The 13,434-nt window shown below is 39.4% G+C and overlaps 1 protein-coding gene across 1 annotated transcript in view; it reads left to right on the top strand.

Moving 5' to 3' along the window:
• cttnbp2 (cortactin binding protein 2) overlaps nt 1-13,434 on the top strand; it is a 41,009-nt gene that overhangs the window by 20,404 nt on the left and 7,171 nt on the right. Inside the window, exons 4-13 of the mRNA XM_046864456.1 lie at nt 2,347-3,811; nt 5,377-5,583; nt 5,805-5,904; nt 7,062-7,212; nt 7,465-7,686; nt 8,296-8,413; nt 9,062-9,322; nt 11,069-11,164; nt 12,662-12,741; nt 12,941-13,027. Coding sequence (XP_046720412.1) covers nt 2,347-3,811; nt 5,377-5,583; nt 5,805-5,904; nt 7,062-7,212; nt 7,465-7,686; nt 8,296-8,413; nt 9,062-9,322; nt 11,069-11,164; nt 12,662-12,741; nt 12,941-13,027 — 2,787 coding nt within the window. The remainder of the gene's footprint in view (nt 1-2,346; nt 3,812-5,376; nt 5,584-5,804; nt 5,905-7,061; nt 7,213-7,464; nt 7,687-8,295; nt 8,414-9,061; nt 9,323-11,068; nt 11,165-12,661; nt 12,742-12,940; nt 13,028-13,434) is intronic.

Genomic DNA, 13,434 nt, shown 5'->3' with positions numbered 1-13,434 from the left:
CCATAGTTCCATTTATAATTGCATTTCATATGAATATGTACATACCTGCACATTTTTCCACTGATGCATAATGAATAATGCATAATCTTTGATTTTTATAGATGTTGGTATGTGTATCTAAAAATACCTGGTCTTTACCTAATTGCATGTCAGTCACATAATAACTGACATCTGCATATCTCTGGCAATGTAAATGATGTGAACAATGCTAAAATGTTAAATATGTTGGAAAGATGGAACAAAGCTTCTGCGGCACTTATTTTTACATGTGAGCCACAATTATTGTGAGGTGTATTGGTTTATTTTTAATTTTTTCTAGCAGTACAGTACTTGTAACATGTCTGAAAATAAGGTAGGATAGTGTGTTAAGCTTTCTCCTTCCAGCTATTTTAAAAAGCAATAATAATATTCAATGTATTGAATTACAGCAAATGATTCTAATGGTCTAAGCCTCAAGCATCGATTTTAGATCACAGGTTTTCAATGGAAAATGTATAACAAATGTATTTGATAAATCACAGTACTTACAACATTATTGAAAACGAGTGAAAAACGCATCCACTGCTACAAATCCCGGTTTATTTGGAAAGATAAGGGTTTACTGAACAACAAGAATGAGAAAGTCAGGTGTGTCAGAATTATTTGAGAGTGGTGCAGGACATGTATGAGGACATTGTGATAGCAGTGAAGTGTGCAGTAGAAACGGCAGACTGGTTGGACAGATGGAGGTTAGACTGCATCAAGGATCGGCTATGAGTCTTTTTCTGTTTGCAGTGGTGAAGGACAGGTTGACGGACGAGGTCAGAGAGGAGTCTCCATGTGCTATGATGTTTGCGGATGATAATGTGATTTGTGGGCTTTGTTGTTAAGAAGAGCCTGGAGAGGTGGAGGTATGCACTGGAGAGAAGGAGAATTAAAGTCAGTAGGAGTAAGACAGAGTACATGTGTGAATGAGAGGAAGGGCAGTGGAGGGGTGCGGTTGTAGGGAGAAGAGGTGGTGAAGGTAGAGGAGTTTAAGTACCTGGGGTCATCAGTGCAAAGTAATAGAGAGTGTGTTAGAGAAGTGAAGAAAAGAGTGCAGGCAGGGTGGAGTGGGTGGAGAAGAGTGATAGCAGGAGTGATTTATGATAGAAGAGTATCTGCAAGAGTGAAAGGGAAAGTTTATAGGACTGTGGTGAGACCTGCGATGCTGTATGGTTTAGATATATTGGCATTGACTAAAGAGAGGAGGTGGAGCTAAAGGTGGCAGAGCTGAAGATGTTGACATTTTCATTGAAAGTGACGAGGATTGACAGGATTTGAAATTAGATTATTGGATGGACCGTGCATGTAGGACGGTTTGGGGACAAAGTGAGAGAGGCCCAATTGAAAGGGTTTAGACATGGGCAGAGGAGGGAGGAGTTGGTTTGAAAGAGGCAGATGTAGAGGACAGGGGGGTATGGAGACGGATGATCCGCTGTGGCGACCCCTAATGGGAGAAGAAATTTAAACATTTTATCATCAAAAACAAGACAATTGACATTTAACAAAAAACATTTTACTTGTTAAGGTGCCTCTGGGTAAATAAGAAGCATTTTAAATATGTTTTTATTGAATAGACATACTTTGTGCACTCTTTTCCAGAACTAGATCAATGTCTGTTGTAAGTAAACTGTAAATCTGCTAATTCTCATTTTTTGCTGTTTTTGTTCCCCAGAGCGACCCATCATTATCAAAACACAAACTACAATGCTAAAATTGTTCTGCTCATGCTTAACATACAAAGATGCTATAGTGAGCATAATAGTTACTTATATAAGCAGATGATTCTTTGTTTGGTACTTAGCTAGACCTCTAACTACTTTAATGCTGATATGTTTTTCTTTTTCTGATATAGTTTGCACCCGCAGCACAGCAAGGCTTAGACAAACATTTTGATTATAACATTTTTAACTGTGTAGTAAGTGTGCTAGCAGGAGCACTATATGACAACTTTGTAATGTTTATACATACCTTTGTTCCTAATTCTGAAAAGATCCTCTGCTATATTTTTGTAAAAATAATAATGTCTGTAATGCAACAAAGAGTGGGATTTGGAAGGAATGGTGTACATTATAATTACAGCATTTCGGTGTAGCACAACATATGTTTATATATCTATAGAAAATAACCACTGGGGACTGCTATACTAGCAGTTTACTGAATTGACTTGTCCACTGGACAACTAAAAATAAACACAGCTCACCCAGACACTTAATCTGTCACCCAGTCTAGCTATAAATTGTGTTTAAACACTCCTAATTTTCATTAATATGTATAATCTGAATAAATGTGTCTGACTGTGTTCTGTATTACTGCTCTGTTTAGTTGGAGTTGGAGAAAATGCAGCTGCATAATCTGGAGCAGGAGCATCGCAAGCTTTCAGCACAGTTGAAGGACGAGCGCGAGAAGAACAAGCATGTGGTAATGATGCTGGTGCGTGAGTGCAAGCAGCTGGCAGCACGTGTGGTGGAGGAGAGCCAACGAGTTGAGGAGCTCTCATCATCCTCTGAGCAAGAGGGCCGTACCTCAAGTCGCCTTGAGGAGGAGCTGGCTACAGAGCGCAAACGCAGTCAGCAGATGGAAGCAGAAATGGAGAAACAGCTGGCTGAGTTTGACACAGAGCGTGAGCAGCTGCGAGCACGATTGAGTCGTGAGGAGAGTCGAGCCGCTGAACTACGTGCGGAAAGTGACAATCTGCGGCAACAGGTAAAGCAGCTCAGGTTAGAGCAGGGCAAAGATGCTCAGGCTTTATCCTCAGCAGCAGTATCTGCCCCCAGAGCTACACCAGTCAAACCTAAGAGCATAGTGTCAGTTGCTGTGGGCACGGAGGTGACCAGCTCCCGAATGGCTGCCTCACAGACAGATCCACTGCCTGAGAGTGAAATGCCTAAGAAACTGCCATTAAGCATCCCTGTCAAGCCCACAGGCACCAACTACACAAGCATGAACCTCCCCAAGACCCCTACTACTGTAAGGGGTCTACACCATGGAAGCACTCAGGCAGAGAATGGAGGGGAGAGCCAGATGGCACTGAACTCCGCTCACAGTTTACATTCACCTGTCACTGGCACTGCCCTGCCTACGGGTTCTCGTGTTCAGGCAGCCCGCTATAAATTCCAGCCCTCTGCTTCCGAGCAGGACCAAAATGGCATGTCCAACCAAGGCCCCCCATCTCGAGACCTGTCCCCAACTAACCGAGACAACTTTGCTGCTAAGCAGCAGGCACGTCACACAGTGACACAAGTTCTTTCACGTTTTACCAGTCCACCAACAGCAGGCCCTACTACAGCCCTTCGGCCTGGGCTGTCTCATTCCGCTTCAGAGGGAGGACCTTTTGCTGGTCGTCTGGCTCATCCACAGATTGGCATCAAGTCACCCACAGTGGCACGTATTGACAGAGGCAATCCACCACCCATCCCACCAAAAAAACCCGGACTATCTCAGACGCCATCCCCTCCTCATCCACCAATCAAAGTAGTGGGTGAAGCCAGCAGGTCCCCAGCGATTGGGCTTGGGGTAGGACCACCTAAGTCGGCAAGCATCCCCCAGCTTCCTCCCAAACCCTCCATGGATCTGGGGGGTGCAGTGCCAGCCTTGACTGCATCTCAGGTGGGTGAGCCCTGCACTGGCAGGCATCGGGAGCCGCAGGCGGCAGCATGTGTGGATTGTTCCCCTGTCAGCACCACGTCCTCCACCATCGCAACCATTGTCAGTAGCCCTTCTGTAAATCCTGCTAGTGTTCCATCCCATAGCCCCCAGCACTCAGGCAGCCCCCTGGCAGCAGCATCAGGTAAACGGATATTTAGGTCCCCATTCACTCTTTTACTACCTCTCCACTACTGTGCAATGCTTTATTTCCAAGCTCAGTGTACACCTCCTGAGCTCATTGGGAGGTTAATCAACAATACCATGTTAATGGACCAATAGAAACATTTCTATTATGTAGTATATGGAAATTATACCTTCAAAAATTATATAGCAAGCAGTCATGTTATCTGTTAAATAGGAAAATCTGCAAAATCAAGATCATATCTTGGTTTTGCAGATTTTTAGCAACCCAATAACTTTTTCACACTGCTACTAGTTGCAATGTGTGAATGGGTTTGAAGTTAAAGCTTCAATCTTCACATGAACATCTGTTTCTTAAGGACACTTCGCTATAACCTACTTCACTCTGAAGCTGATGCCAGATGCTGCTCTTTCCCTTTTGTTCCCTCCACTTCCATCTGTCTACAGCATGTGCCTGTTCCTGTCTGCCCTACCATTAACCCAATCACCTGCAGTGCCTGCCATTTTGCCCATTTATTTGTTTATTTCTTATATCTGTACAAACTCATTGAGACATGTGTTTATTTTCCTAAATACGATTTCCTGTTACATTTAAATTAACCAACTAAACAGGTTAGGCAAATTGATTAAGAAATACAGGACTAGAATGACTGATATCGTTCACAATACAAGTTTCAATGCCATTTAATAGTTTTACTTGATTAAATACTTAGAATTAACCTGTTAGTTTTAGTTAATACTTGTGCCACAAAATGATCATACATACAACCTTATCTGGAAAAATAGGTATTTTTCTGTGTGAGGGAATAGATAGGACCTCTTAAAGCAGAGGGAGTATCCACCTGCAGCATTTATTATTATTGCTAATATATCTGATGCTAAGAACGGGCACATCTCCTTGTAGTGTCTAGCACAAGCATTCTGAGACTTCACAGCTTATGTGCCTTGTTTAAACCCTTTTACCTTCAAAAATAATATATCTCTTTGTTTCTTTTTTCAGTTTGCCACTGGCTCTTTTTGTGCTAAAAGAGATTAAAGAGATGTATTCTCTACATACTCAGTGATTTACAATCACACACATTTCAGCAATGCTATCTTTTTTTCTGGTTTTGAATGGTCATGTTGCTTTTCCTAAACACTTCATTTCTGAAACATATTTCAGTTGTTTTATTTTTATTCTACTTTTACAGATATGTCTGGTTGCCTGATTATAATGAGTTTAACAGATATGGAACTGCATTTACCACCTTTATCTAGTGCAGTTTGCATGAATTTTTCTGACAATGTCCTGACTTAAATGCTGATGGACAATTTTACAAACAAACTGCAACATTTACTATAGACAACAATTTCAATCTATTAGAATGCAATGTTTCTGGCATCGTGCCAAAATGTGGGCCTCCTGAAATAGTCACCCCCAAAATAGCAACATAGCTGACTCAGGTCCAGTTTATTCAGTTAATGTCAACAGGAGAGAACTGGGTGACTGTTTACAGTTATGGAGCACGTTTTGGTGCAACCTTTCGATGCACTCCCTTGATTAACTGCTGCGCTTACCCCTCTCAGGCTGGTGTCCCTCCATAGTCTCCCCGTTAACCTGTGGTGAACCCGTCCCCCTGGATGACGGGCACACCCTTTTGCTCCAAGCTGCTTCCCAGGGAAATGTCACTTTATTGTCTATGCTGCTTAATCAAGATCCATCAATGGATGTTAGTCACCTCCAACAAGACCTAACCTCTGCCTTGTTTTCTGCTGCTCAAAATGGACACACAGGTATGGATACACTGGGATTTTCTGCTAAATGTAGACAATTCTAAAGACTGGGTATAGTCTGTTACACCTGTTTTTTTGGGAGTAATTCTTATGAAAAGAGTCAAAGATTGAATTGTATTTATGAATGAACATTTTCTAAGTGCAATATAGTCACACTGTATATACACAGTGTGTGTGAGTATGTGTATCTATGTGCATACTGAATGTTCTATCCCCTGTAGAATGCTTAAGTCTGCTGCTGAGTTTGGGAGCGTCTGCTGATGCTTCTGATGAAAATGGATTTACCTCCTTACACATTGCTGCTGCTAATGGCCACCATGGGTGAGCAGATCTTCCTGCTTTAATCTTTGCTGCTGTTCTTTTAAAACATACAAGTTATACAGCTCATGGTTTGATCCCAGCTCAGGTCACTCTCTTTTATGGAGTGTGGCATGCTGTTTCTGTGGTTTCAGGGTTTACTTCACCTCCCAAACGCATGACAGAGCGTGGTTATTTCAGTTCAATTCAATTCAAAATGTTCATTCCCCTCTGACTCCTTCCAGCAACAAGATATTTCTTTCCACATCACTGCTACCCACCGAATGTTTTTTTTCCCCACACTGTGTCAACTTTGAATGGTGTGAATAAAAAAAAAAAAACACCAGGAGAAACCACTTTGTATATTAATACTCGAAAACTGGCTCATGGGTGCCAAAAATTCAGCAAAAGCATAGTTACTGACATTGGGTCCACGTTCTAATGTTTGATGTGAGCATTAACTGAAACTTATGACCTGGCTTGGTAATTGCATGAATGAGAAAAGGTGTAATGGTGTTTTTAATAAAGTAAATGTACCGTTATTATAATATGCAAAAAAGTCTATTTAACCATTTGATTCATAATATTTGTAATTTTTATATATATATATATATATATACACACACACACACACACACACACACACACACACACACACATTATATATATATATATATATATATATATATATATATATATATATATAAGTTTTTTTTTTTTTTTTCCTATATAAAATGTACGAAGAATCTATATGTACATTTTAACCTTTCATTTTCGTTAACTGACTTGTCCACAGTGGATCTGGAGCCTGATGTATTTAAATTATTTTGCCAGTATAGTATACCGTCCAAAATAGTGGATGGTTATTTATTGTCACAATTAATTGAATGGAAGAGAGGAGTGTCTCTCTAAAAATTGTCACAGAGCTCTTGCTATCTTAAATTTAGCAAACTCTTGACTGATTGCTGTCACCTCTCTGCTAGTCATGTAGATGTGGCTCAAGGCTGTCTTAAACACAAGTCAGGCATGTCCTTGTGTGCTCTAAACAACATTGGCAAATTGCTATCATGCCTCGACGTACTTCGTACTCGACTACTTGTTTTGCACTTAGATCCTAACTTGATCTATTTCAAAGTGAAATTAGATTAGATGCATCATTGCAACTGGATGCATACTTGCAGGTGTGTGAGGGTTCTGCTGGGACATGGCACGGAAGTGGAGCGTGAATGTGTAGGGGGTCAGACTGCATTGATCCTGGCCTCTGAGCATGGCAGCGCAGAGTGTGTGAGAACCCTGCTGGATGCTGGAGCAGACCGTTCACACATTACTGCTGTGAGTTGTTTTTTTTTTTTTTTTTTTTTTACACAGTGTTTTTTTTACACAGTGTTTTTTTTACACAGTGTTTTTTACACAGTGTAAACAGTGTATTACTGTTTTTTTCCCTTAGACTAATAAGTTCTTATTTTGCCTCTGCCAATTAAACACCGATTTATTTAGCATGCTTTGCATGTGTTTGATTCTGCATTTTTTTTATTTGCATCTGAACTACAAGATTGTCTTCATCAGTGGCTCTCTTGCATACAGGATAGCTGCACTGCACTTCACGCTGCAGTTAGTTTGGGACATGTGGATGCCCTAAAGCTTCTGCTGTACCATCCGTCTCCTTGGGCTGAGACGGGTGGCTCAGCGGACAGCATAGACGCCCAGCACACACACCCCAGAACCGTCATGATCCGTCATACACTAAACCTTGCCAACCAGGATGGATGGACTGCTGCACATATTGCTGCATCCAGAGGCTACAAGGTAAGGAAAACTTGCACATATAAATGGCCACTCACACACACAAGTATAAGTACTCACAATCTATAGTATTAGGTTTTAGGAATACACAACACAGCCACATTGATTCCACAAATTATTGTCTCTGTTTACATTTACAAACAATTGCCAAATTACAAAAAAAAATTAAATAGTGTCATAAATTGTAGGGCCACAATATGCACCATTGTACAATTACACCATGAGAGATTATTTTGATGTTGATAGCAAACTCTACTTATCAAACTCTCCTGATCTAACTAATCAGTCCAAAATCTCCTATATTTTCAGTTAAAAGCTGGTAATTCAGAAGGCCATATTTTAGGATTAAATTTATTTTCATTCTCATCAACTTATTTAGTCAGTCATCACACCTTGTGGATCGGGACATTGTCATCCAGGTAGAGTTCACCAATTAGAGTGCAAAGTGCATTGCTCGGAAGATGGTGTCAGAACGCAGTCAGCCCATGGAGCACAGAGGAGACGAATGGAAACAAACTATATGCATTGTGTTGTCACAGTTCAGTGGACATTATTCTATTTATATTTGAATGAACTTTCGCTTGTTTACACATCACACTGTTTGGCTTTCAGAAATGCCTGGAAGTATTGTGTAGCCACAGTGAACAGGATATAGAGAAGCGGGACAAATGCAACCGCACTATACATGATGTGGCTACAGATGATTGCAAAGACCTGCTGGAGAACCTGGGTGAGTGTGCATGCGTGTGTGCGCACATGTGGTGTGTGTATTTGCATGTGCCTTTATTGTATTAGTCATTCAATGTAAGCCATATATGTACTAAAGTGCTGTATGTATGATGTACAGAACTGAATGCTCCTCATCTACATATGCAGCAGCCATCCGGAAATGGATAATTGGCCTTGAGTAGCCTTTTCTGTTTGAATATCATTAGGATTTTTCAAAATCCCGTTTTACTACTAGCTCTTATTTTACTGTGAATATATAATAATTACCATAGGATTTTTTTTAAAGGTGATAATTTTCTAAAGTATACTCTCTGTGAATAAATCTCAAATAGCAGTCTTTTAGGTGTAACATGCACTGTCTAAATGCCAATATATTACACTTTGTGCATTAAGCATATAATGCGCATAATGTAGAGCTTTTAGTCTTCATGGTGTCTATGGCAAAATATAAGCTCATTGCATTATTACATGCAGCAAAATCATTTTATTAAGCCATGTGGCTCTTGAGAACCCTGTTGATAAGCTAGTTTTGAAGTTCTCATGAATGTCCTTAAGCAAGGTGTGTTGTAGCTTTTGTATAGTACATATAAAGTTAAGTTGAACTAAACTTTTAATGATGACTCTTGCATTTTGATGTCAACTCTGCCAGACTGCTACATGGTGGTGGTGCAGGTCTACATGGGCTCACATGAGCACCTGTGTCCTGTTGATTTAATGGAGGATGGCGCTACTATCGGCACAGTTAGCATCCAGCGTCGCACCAGCTGGCCAGAGTTATGGCGAATTCTTGGTCACCTGCTAACCGATCACCTGCAACTGGTGTGTGGGAGCTGGGAGAGGCAGGAGGGACTGGGAGGAGCAGATGAACCTTTGGGTCTTTCCGTAAACAGTGTGGCCTCAGTGAAAATAGGTGAGCCTCGGAAACGTTTTAAAGACACCATATGCACTTCCTTTGCTCTAGATTTTTGCTATTATTTGGTAGCTCAGTAAAAAACGTTTTTTCTTCTCACTCATTTGTGTCTCTAATTGTGTACTGAAGGCAAATGGGAAGATGACCGTTGAGCATTTCTACTTAATGCAGAATCAATCACTACATAACCATCCTCAGATTTTTTTTTTCTTCAACCTGTTTTTCATTCAACAAATTATTAGACATTATTTGGTGCAAATTGCCTTGCTTTATTCTTTTGACCCTGTCACACTTCAGACAAATGTTCTGAAACCTGTAGTCTTTGCTCTGAAATGTGTTAATAAAATCACTTAAAGCAGGATAATTATGTAGTGCCATTTTGAGTGTCGAAACTGCTGCTACACTGTGTGTGGTGTGCATTGCTAAATAGTTAAGTATGGCCTGTGGTAAGTGATCTGAAAACCAAAAGCATGTTTGAGGCTGGGCAACCTGCTATTCTAAGGCGTCTCAGCCTTGTAAACAGCTGCTGCTTCCTAAAAATTTTTCTTGGTCATTTATCAAGTTTTTAATTTCCCAACCTCAGCTTTTTCAAGTGAGTGAGATTAAATAGATGAAACAAATGCAGTTTACATATTGTTTTCTTATAAGAATTAATGGATTCTCTGCATTCTTCAATTTAAAAGTTAAAGTCTGCAAATCTTTTGGTGCAAATGTATATGATTATATATAGCAACATGAGGTATCTTTCGCAAAATGACAAAACATTTCGGGTTTAAAACTTTTTTTTTTATTTTAATGGAAATTTTCTTTTTTTCCTAACAAACTTTCTTCTCAATTTTAAACTGTTTTCAGCATCCATTTCATTTTCCGATCTGTTTTTTCTGTTTTGCTTACTTCCCTGCCCCATACTATTCACTTATCAGTTACAGCTCTAACAGATGTCATCCGCAAACAGATTATATATAAGAATATTTTGCAGGACCCACCGTCATATTAATCCTGACTTTATGCAATTCTGGTTTTATACAAAATCATGCCTTTTGTTCTATTTTTTATGCTTTTTAGTATTATATTGCATGAAGAACTACTTTTAGTTAGAGATGATGTATAAAGAGTTCTCACACACACACACACACACACACACACTTGCAAAATAAACAAAAACATTTGCCCTTCCAAGCGTACACACTTTTAATATAATTAGACACACACAGACTGATCTTTAAAATGGCTCTGTTCCCTGGGCCCTATCCAAAGCCACTCTGGGCCAAGTAGGGAAGGAGTTGGCATTAAGGTCTAATTGATCTTGGCCTGCTTTATGGTTGTCATGCATGACTTCTGAAAATAAACCCAACTTCTCACCTATAACTTTCATCTATCTGGACTTCTCTATCTCACAGCTTGTTTGTTTTGCTTTTGTTGACACATTTTCACTTTTTTGTTTAAATATATGCTACATAGATTTTTAGATAGTTTATAGGCAGTTGGTTTTGAGTTAATAAGGGTTGGTCAGGAATCAATAATGGTGCGTTAGATAATGAGTTAGAATATGATTATATCATATTAAAGCCTGACATCAAACAAGAGTATAGGTGTTTATTCATGAGAGAGAAAATTCTAAACAGTCAGCTAGTGCAGCACTCATTTCTGTCAACATAAGATGAAAGCTCAGCTGTCACTGATAGTTATATTTCTATGTTACCCATTGCACACCTACATTTAATGCTTGCTGGTTGTGTACTGCAGGCGATGCTGTTTGGCTTCTTGGACAGGAGCTGGCCCAGACCCCTTGGGACCTGATCCGTAAGCGTTTGAGCCAGCGGATATCTGTCCACCTCAAAGGTACTCTTTGCAATACACATTTTCGTCTAAAGCTTCCTTGTATTTTCTCTGTCTCAAAATCAATCTGATATTGATTTATGTATTGCGTGCCACAATGTTATATGATGGTAATAAAATATGGAGCTTGGAAGCTGACAGAAGTATTTCAATATGAATTTCATATTTATACTCCCTGCTTGACCATGAGTCCCTGGACAAAGCATTATTGTATTTCAATGGGACAAGGGCGTAAGTAAAAAATGTATGTTGGCCCATAAATATTTGGTTAGAGTTAGAAAACGTTTCAGTAATTTTAGTTGTCTACTACAGGACTTTCAATAATGGCATAACATTTTATGGTTATGACCACTGAGGATATTCCCCTTCCAAATTGGGTGAACAGAAGTTGAACAGGAATTATTTAACCTAAATTTTAGGCCTAGGGTTAATTGTGTGTCGCATTTGCATTTGGAATCTGTTGCATTTAACTTTCAGTATGACGTCCAAAGTGCTGGTACTGTCATTTCATTAAGCCATCACTAAGCTAATAAATCTGAACAGCCGCAAGAGAAATCTTGAGAAAATACATCCTGAGTAAATGCATAATGTTTTCCACAAGATTTAAGGCCCTATTAAACCTCAAAAAGAGGAATTCAGGTTTAGAATTTGATAGAAATAATCTACCAAAAATCTACAGTCTGGGAACATAAGAGCTCATGATCGAAAGAATACCATAAAACCAAGCATGGTAGAAGGATTGTTAAGGCATGGTAATACATGACTGCTAATTGAACTGACTCCCTGTTCTATTTTGTGATTAAGTAAGTGAAATCAGAAGTGTATAGGCCTATATTGTGTGCTCCAATGCTGCAAAATGCTTTACAACCCATTGAAGGGTGCTTCACAATACAGATGGACATTTATCTGAAGCAGACTTTTTTAAGGAAAAGCAGTAGAATATATTGCAATGGCCAAGTCCTCACCTGAATTCACCTGAGCTGCATTTCAAGGCACAAGCAGGAACTGAAGGATGCTGCAAGACATATTCAATAAAATGTTTTTTATTTTTCTATTCTGTATTTTAATTCTTCTTTCCCTAAAACCTCAAATCTGAAAAGGCAGATTTAACTCATAACCCCTTATGGTTCAGATATGTACGAGATCTGAAATCAAAAATAAGAAAATAAATAAATGAAAAGGAAAATAAAAAAAGAATTCAAATGTACAATATCATATTCAGATATTTGTCTGTTTCCAAGCATCATAAAATAAAGCATCTATAAAGAATTCAAATCTTATAAAAGATGCAACCAAAACACTTCTCTAATAGAAGACATTATTACTGTGTATGAAATCTTATCCCTAGCCATGTATTTATAGCACCCAGACTCCATAATGTTCTATCTTGTTTAAAAGCGCTTTAAGGCAGTCTAGTCAAGTGTTTCATCAGACTTGCACATGCAATCCTTGCAGATCCTTGGATTTACAGCTTCTGCCTTTCTCTTCTCTTTGTATCAGGGCTGTCAGAGTGTGCTCTGGATGAGATGACCTACGACTCATTGATCCCACTCCCGCTGCTGCAGAATTATGTGCGCCTGGTACGCTGCATATAAAATAGGATTCGGTAGAAACCGTCCTTATCTTAGGCCAGGGGTCCTGTTATAGATACAGGGTGCCCATCTCATGCACAGCATTATGCAACCTGTGCCAAAGACTAGTACAGGCTAAGGAAACATGTTGAGTTAGTAAATTACTCAACAATTTTTTTTTTGTTTGCCCCCCCTGCCTTCTGTCAAGGTTGAACAGTATCGTAATGTCATTTTCCATGGCCTGGAGGGAAGTTTTCAGGAGTACATCGCCAACCAGATTTCTCACCAAATCAAGGTAAGACAAAGAATATTATTGAAATAATGACTTAATAAGGGTTTGTATGTCTTTCTAGCACAAGATTATAATTAAAGCTCAATGTATGAATTTGCTGTGGTTATAAGGTGTTTTGTACAGGCTTCTTTAGGCACTTTACCATTCAAAAGTCCAGTCCAGTCATGTCTTTCACTGACATGTAAATCAAGAACAGTTGCTCTTCTGTGTTTCTTCACATATTACACTAATCTGCAACCATCACAGTTATTTCAGGGTATGCCTCGGACCGCTGTTTTTCCTGCACTTTTTTACAGATTTTTTTCCCCCAATAGATCTAAATACATTTCACTTTAGATATTGTGCCACATTGAAGTCAACAGCCTTTGTGGCTAAAACATAAGCCATCAGACTAATTAATGGATCCCTCT

Source organism: Silurus meridionalis, chromosome 13, assembly GCF_014805685.1.
Source record: "Silurus meridionalis isolate SWU-2019-XX chromosome 13, ASM1480568v1, whole genome shotgun sequence".
In the NCBI taxonomy this organism is placed as follows: domain Eukaryota; kingdom Metazoa; phylum Chordata; class Actinopteri; order Siluriformes; family Siluridae; genus Silurus; species Silurus meridionalis.
This window is presented reverse-complemented; position numbering and strand designations above follow the sequence as displayed.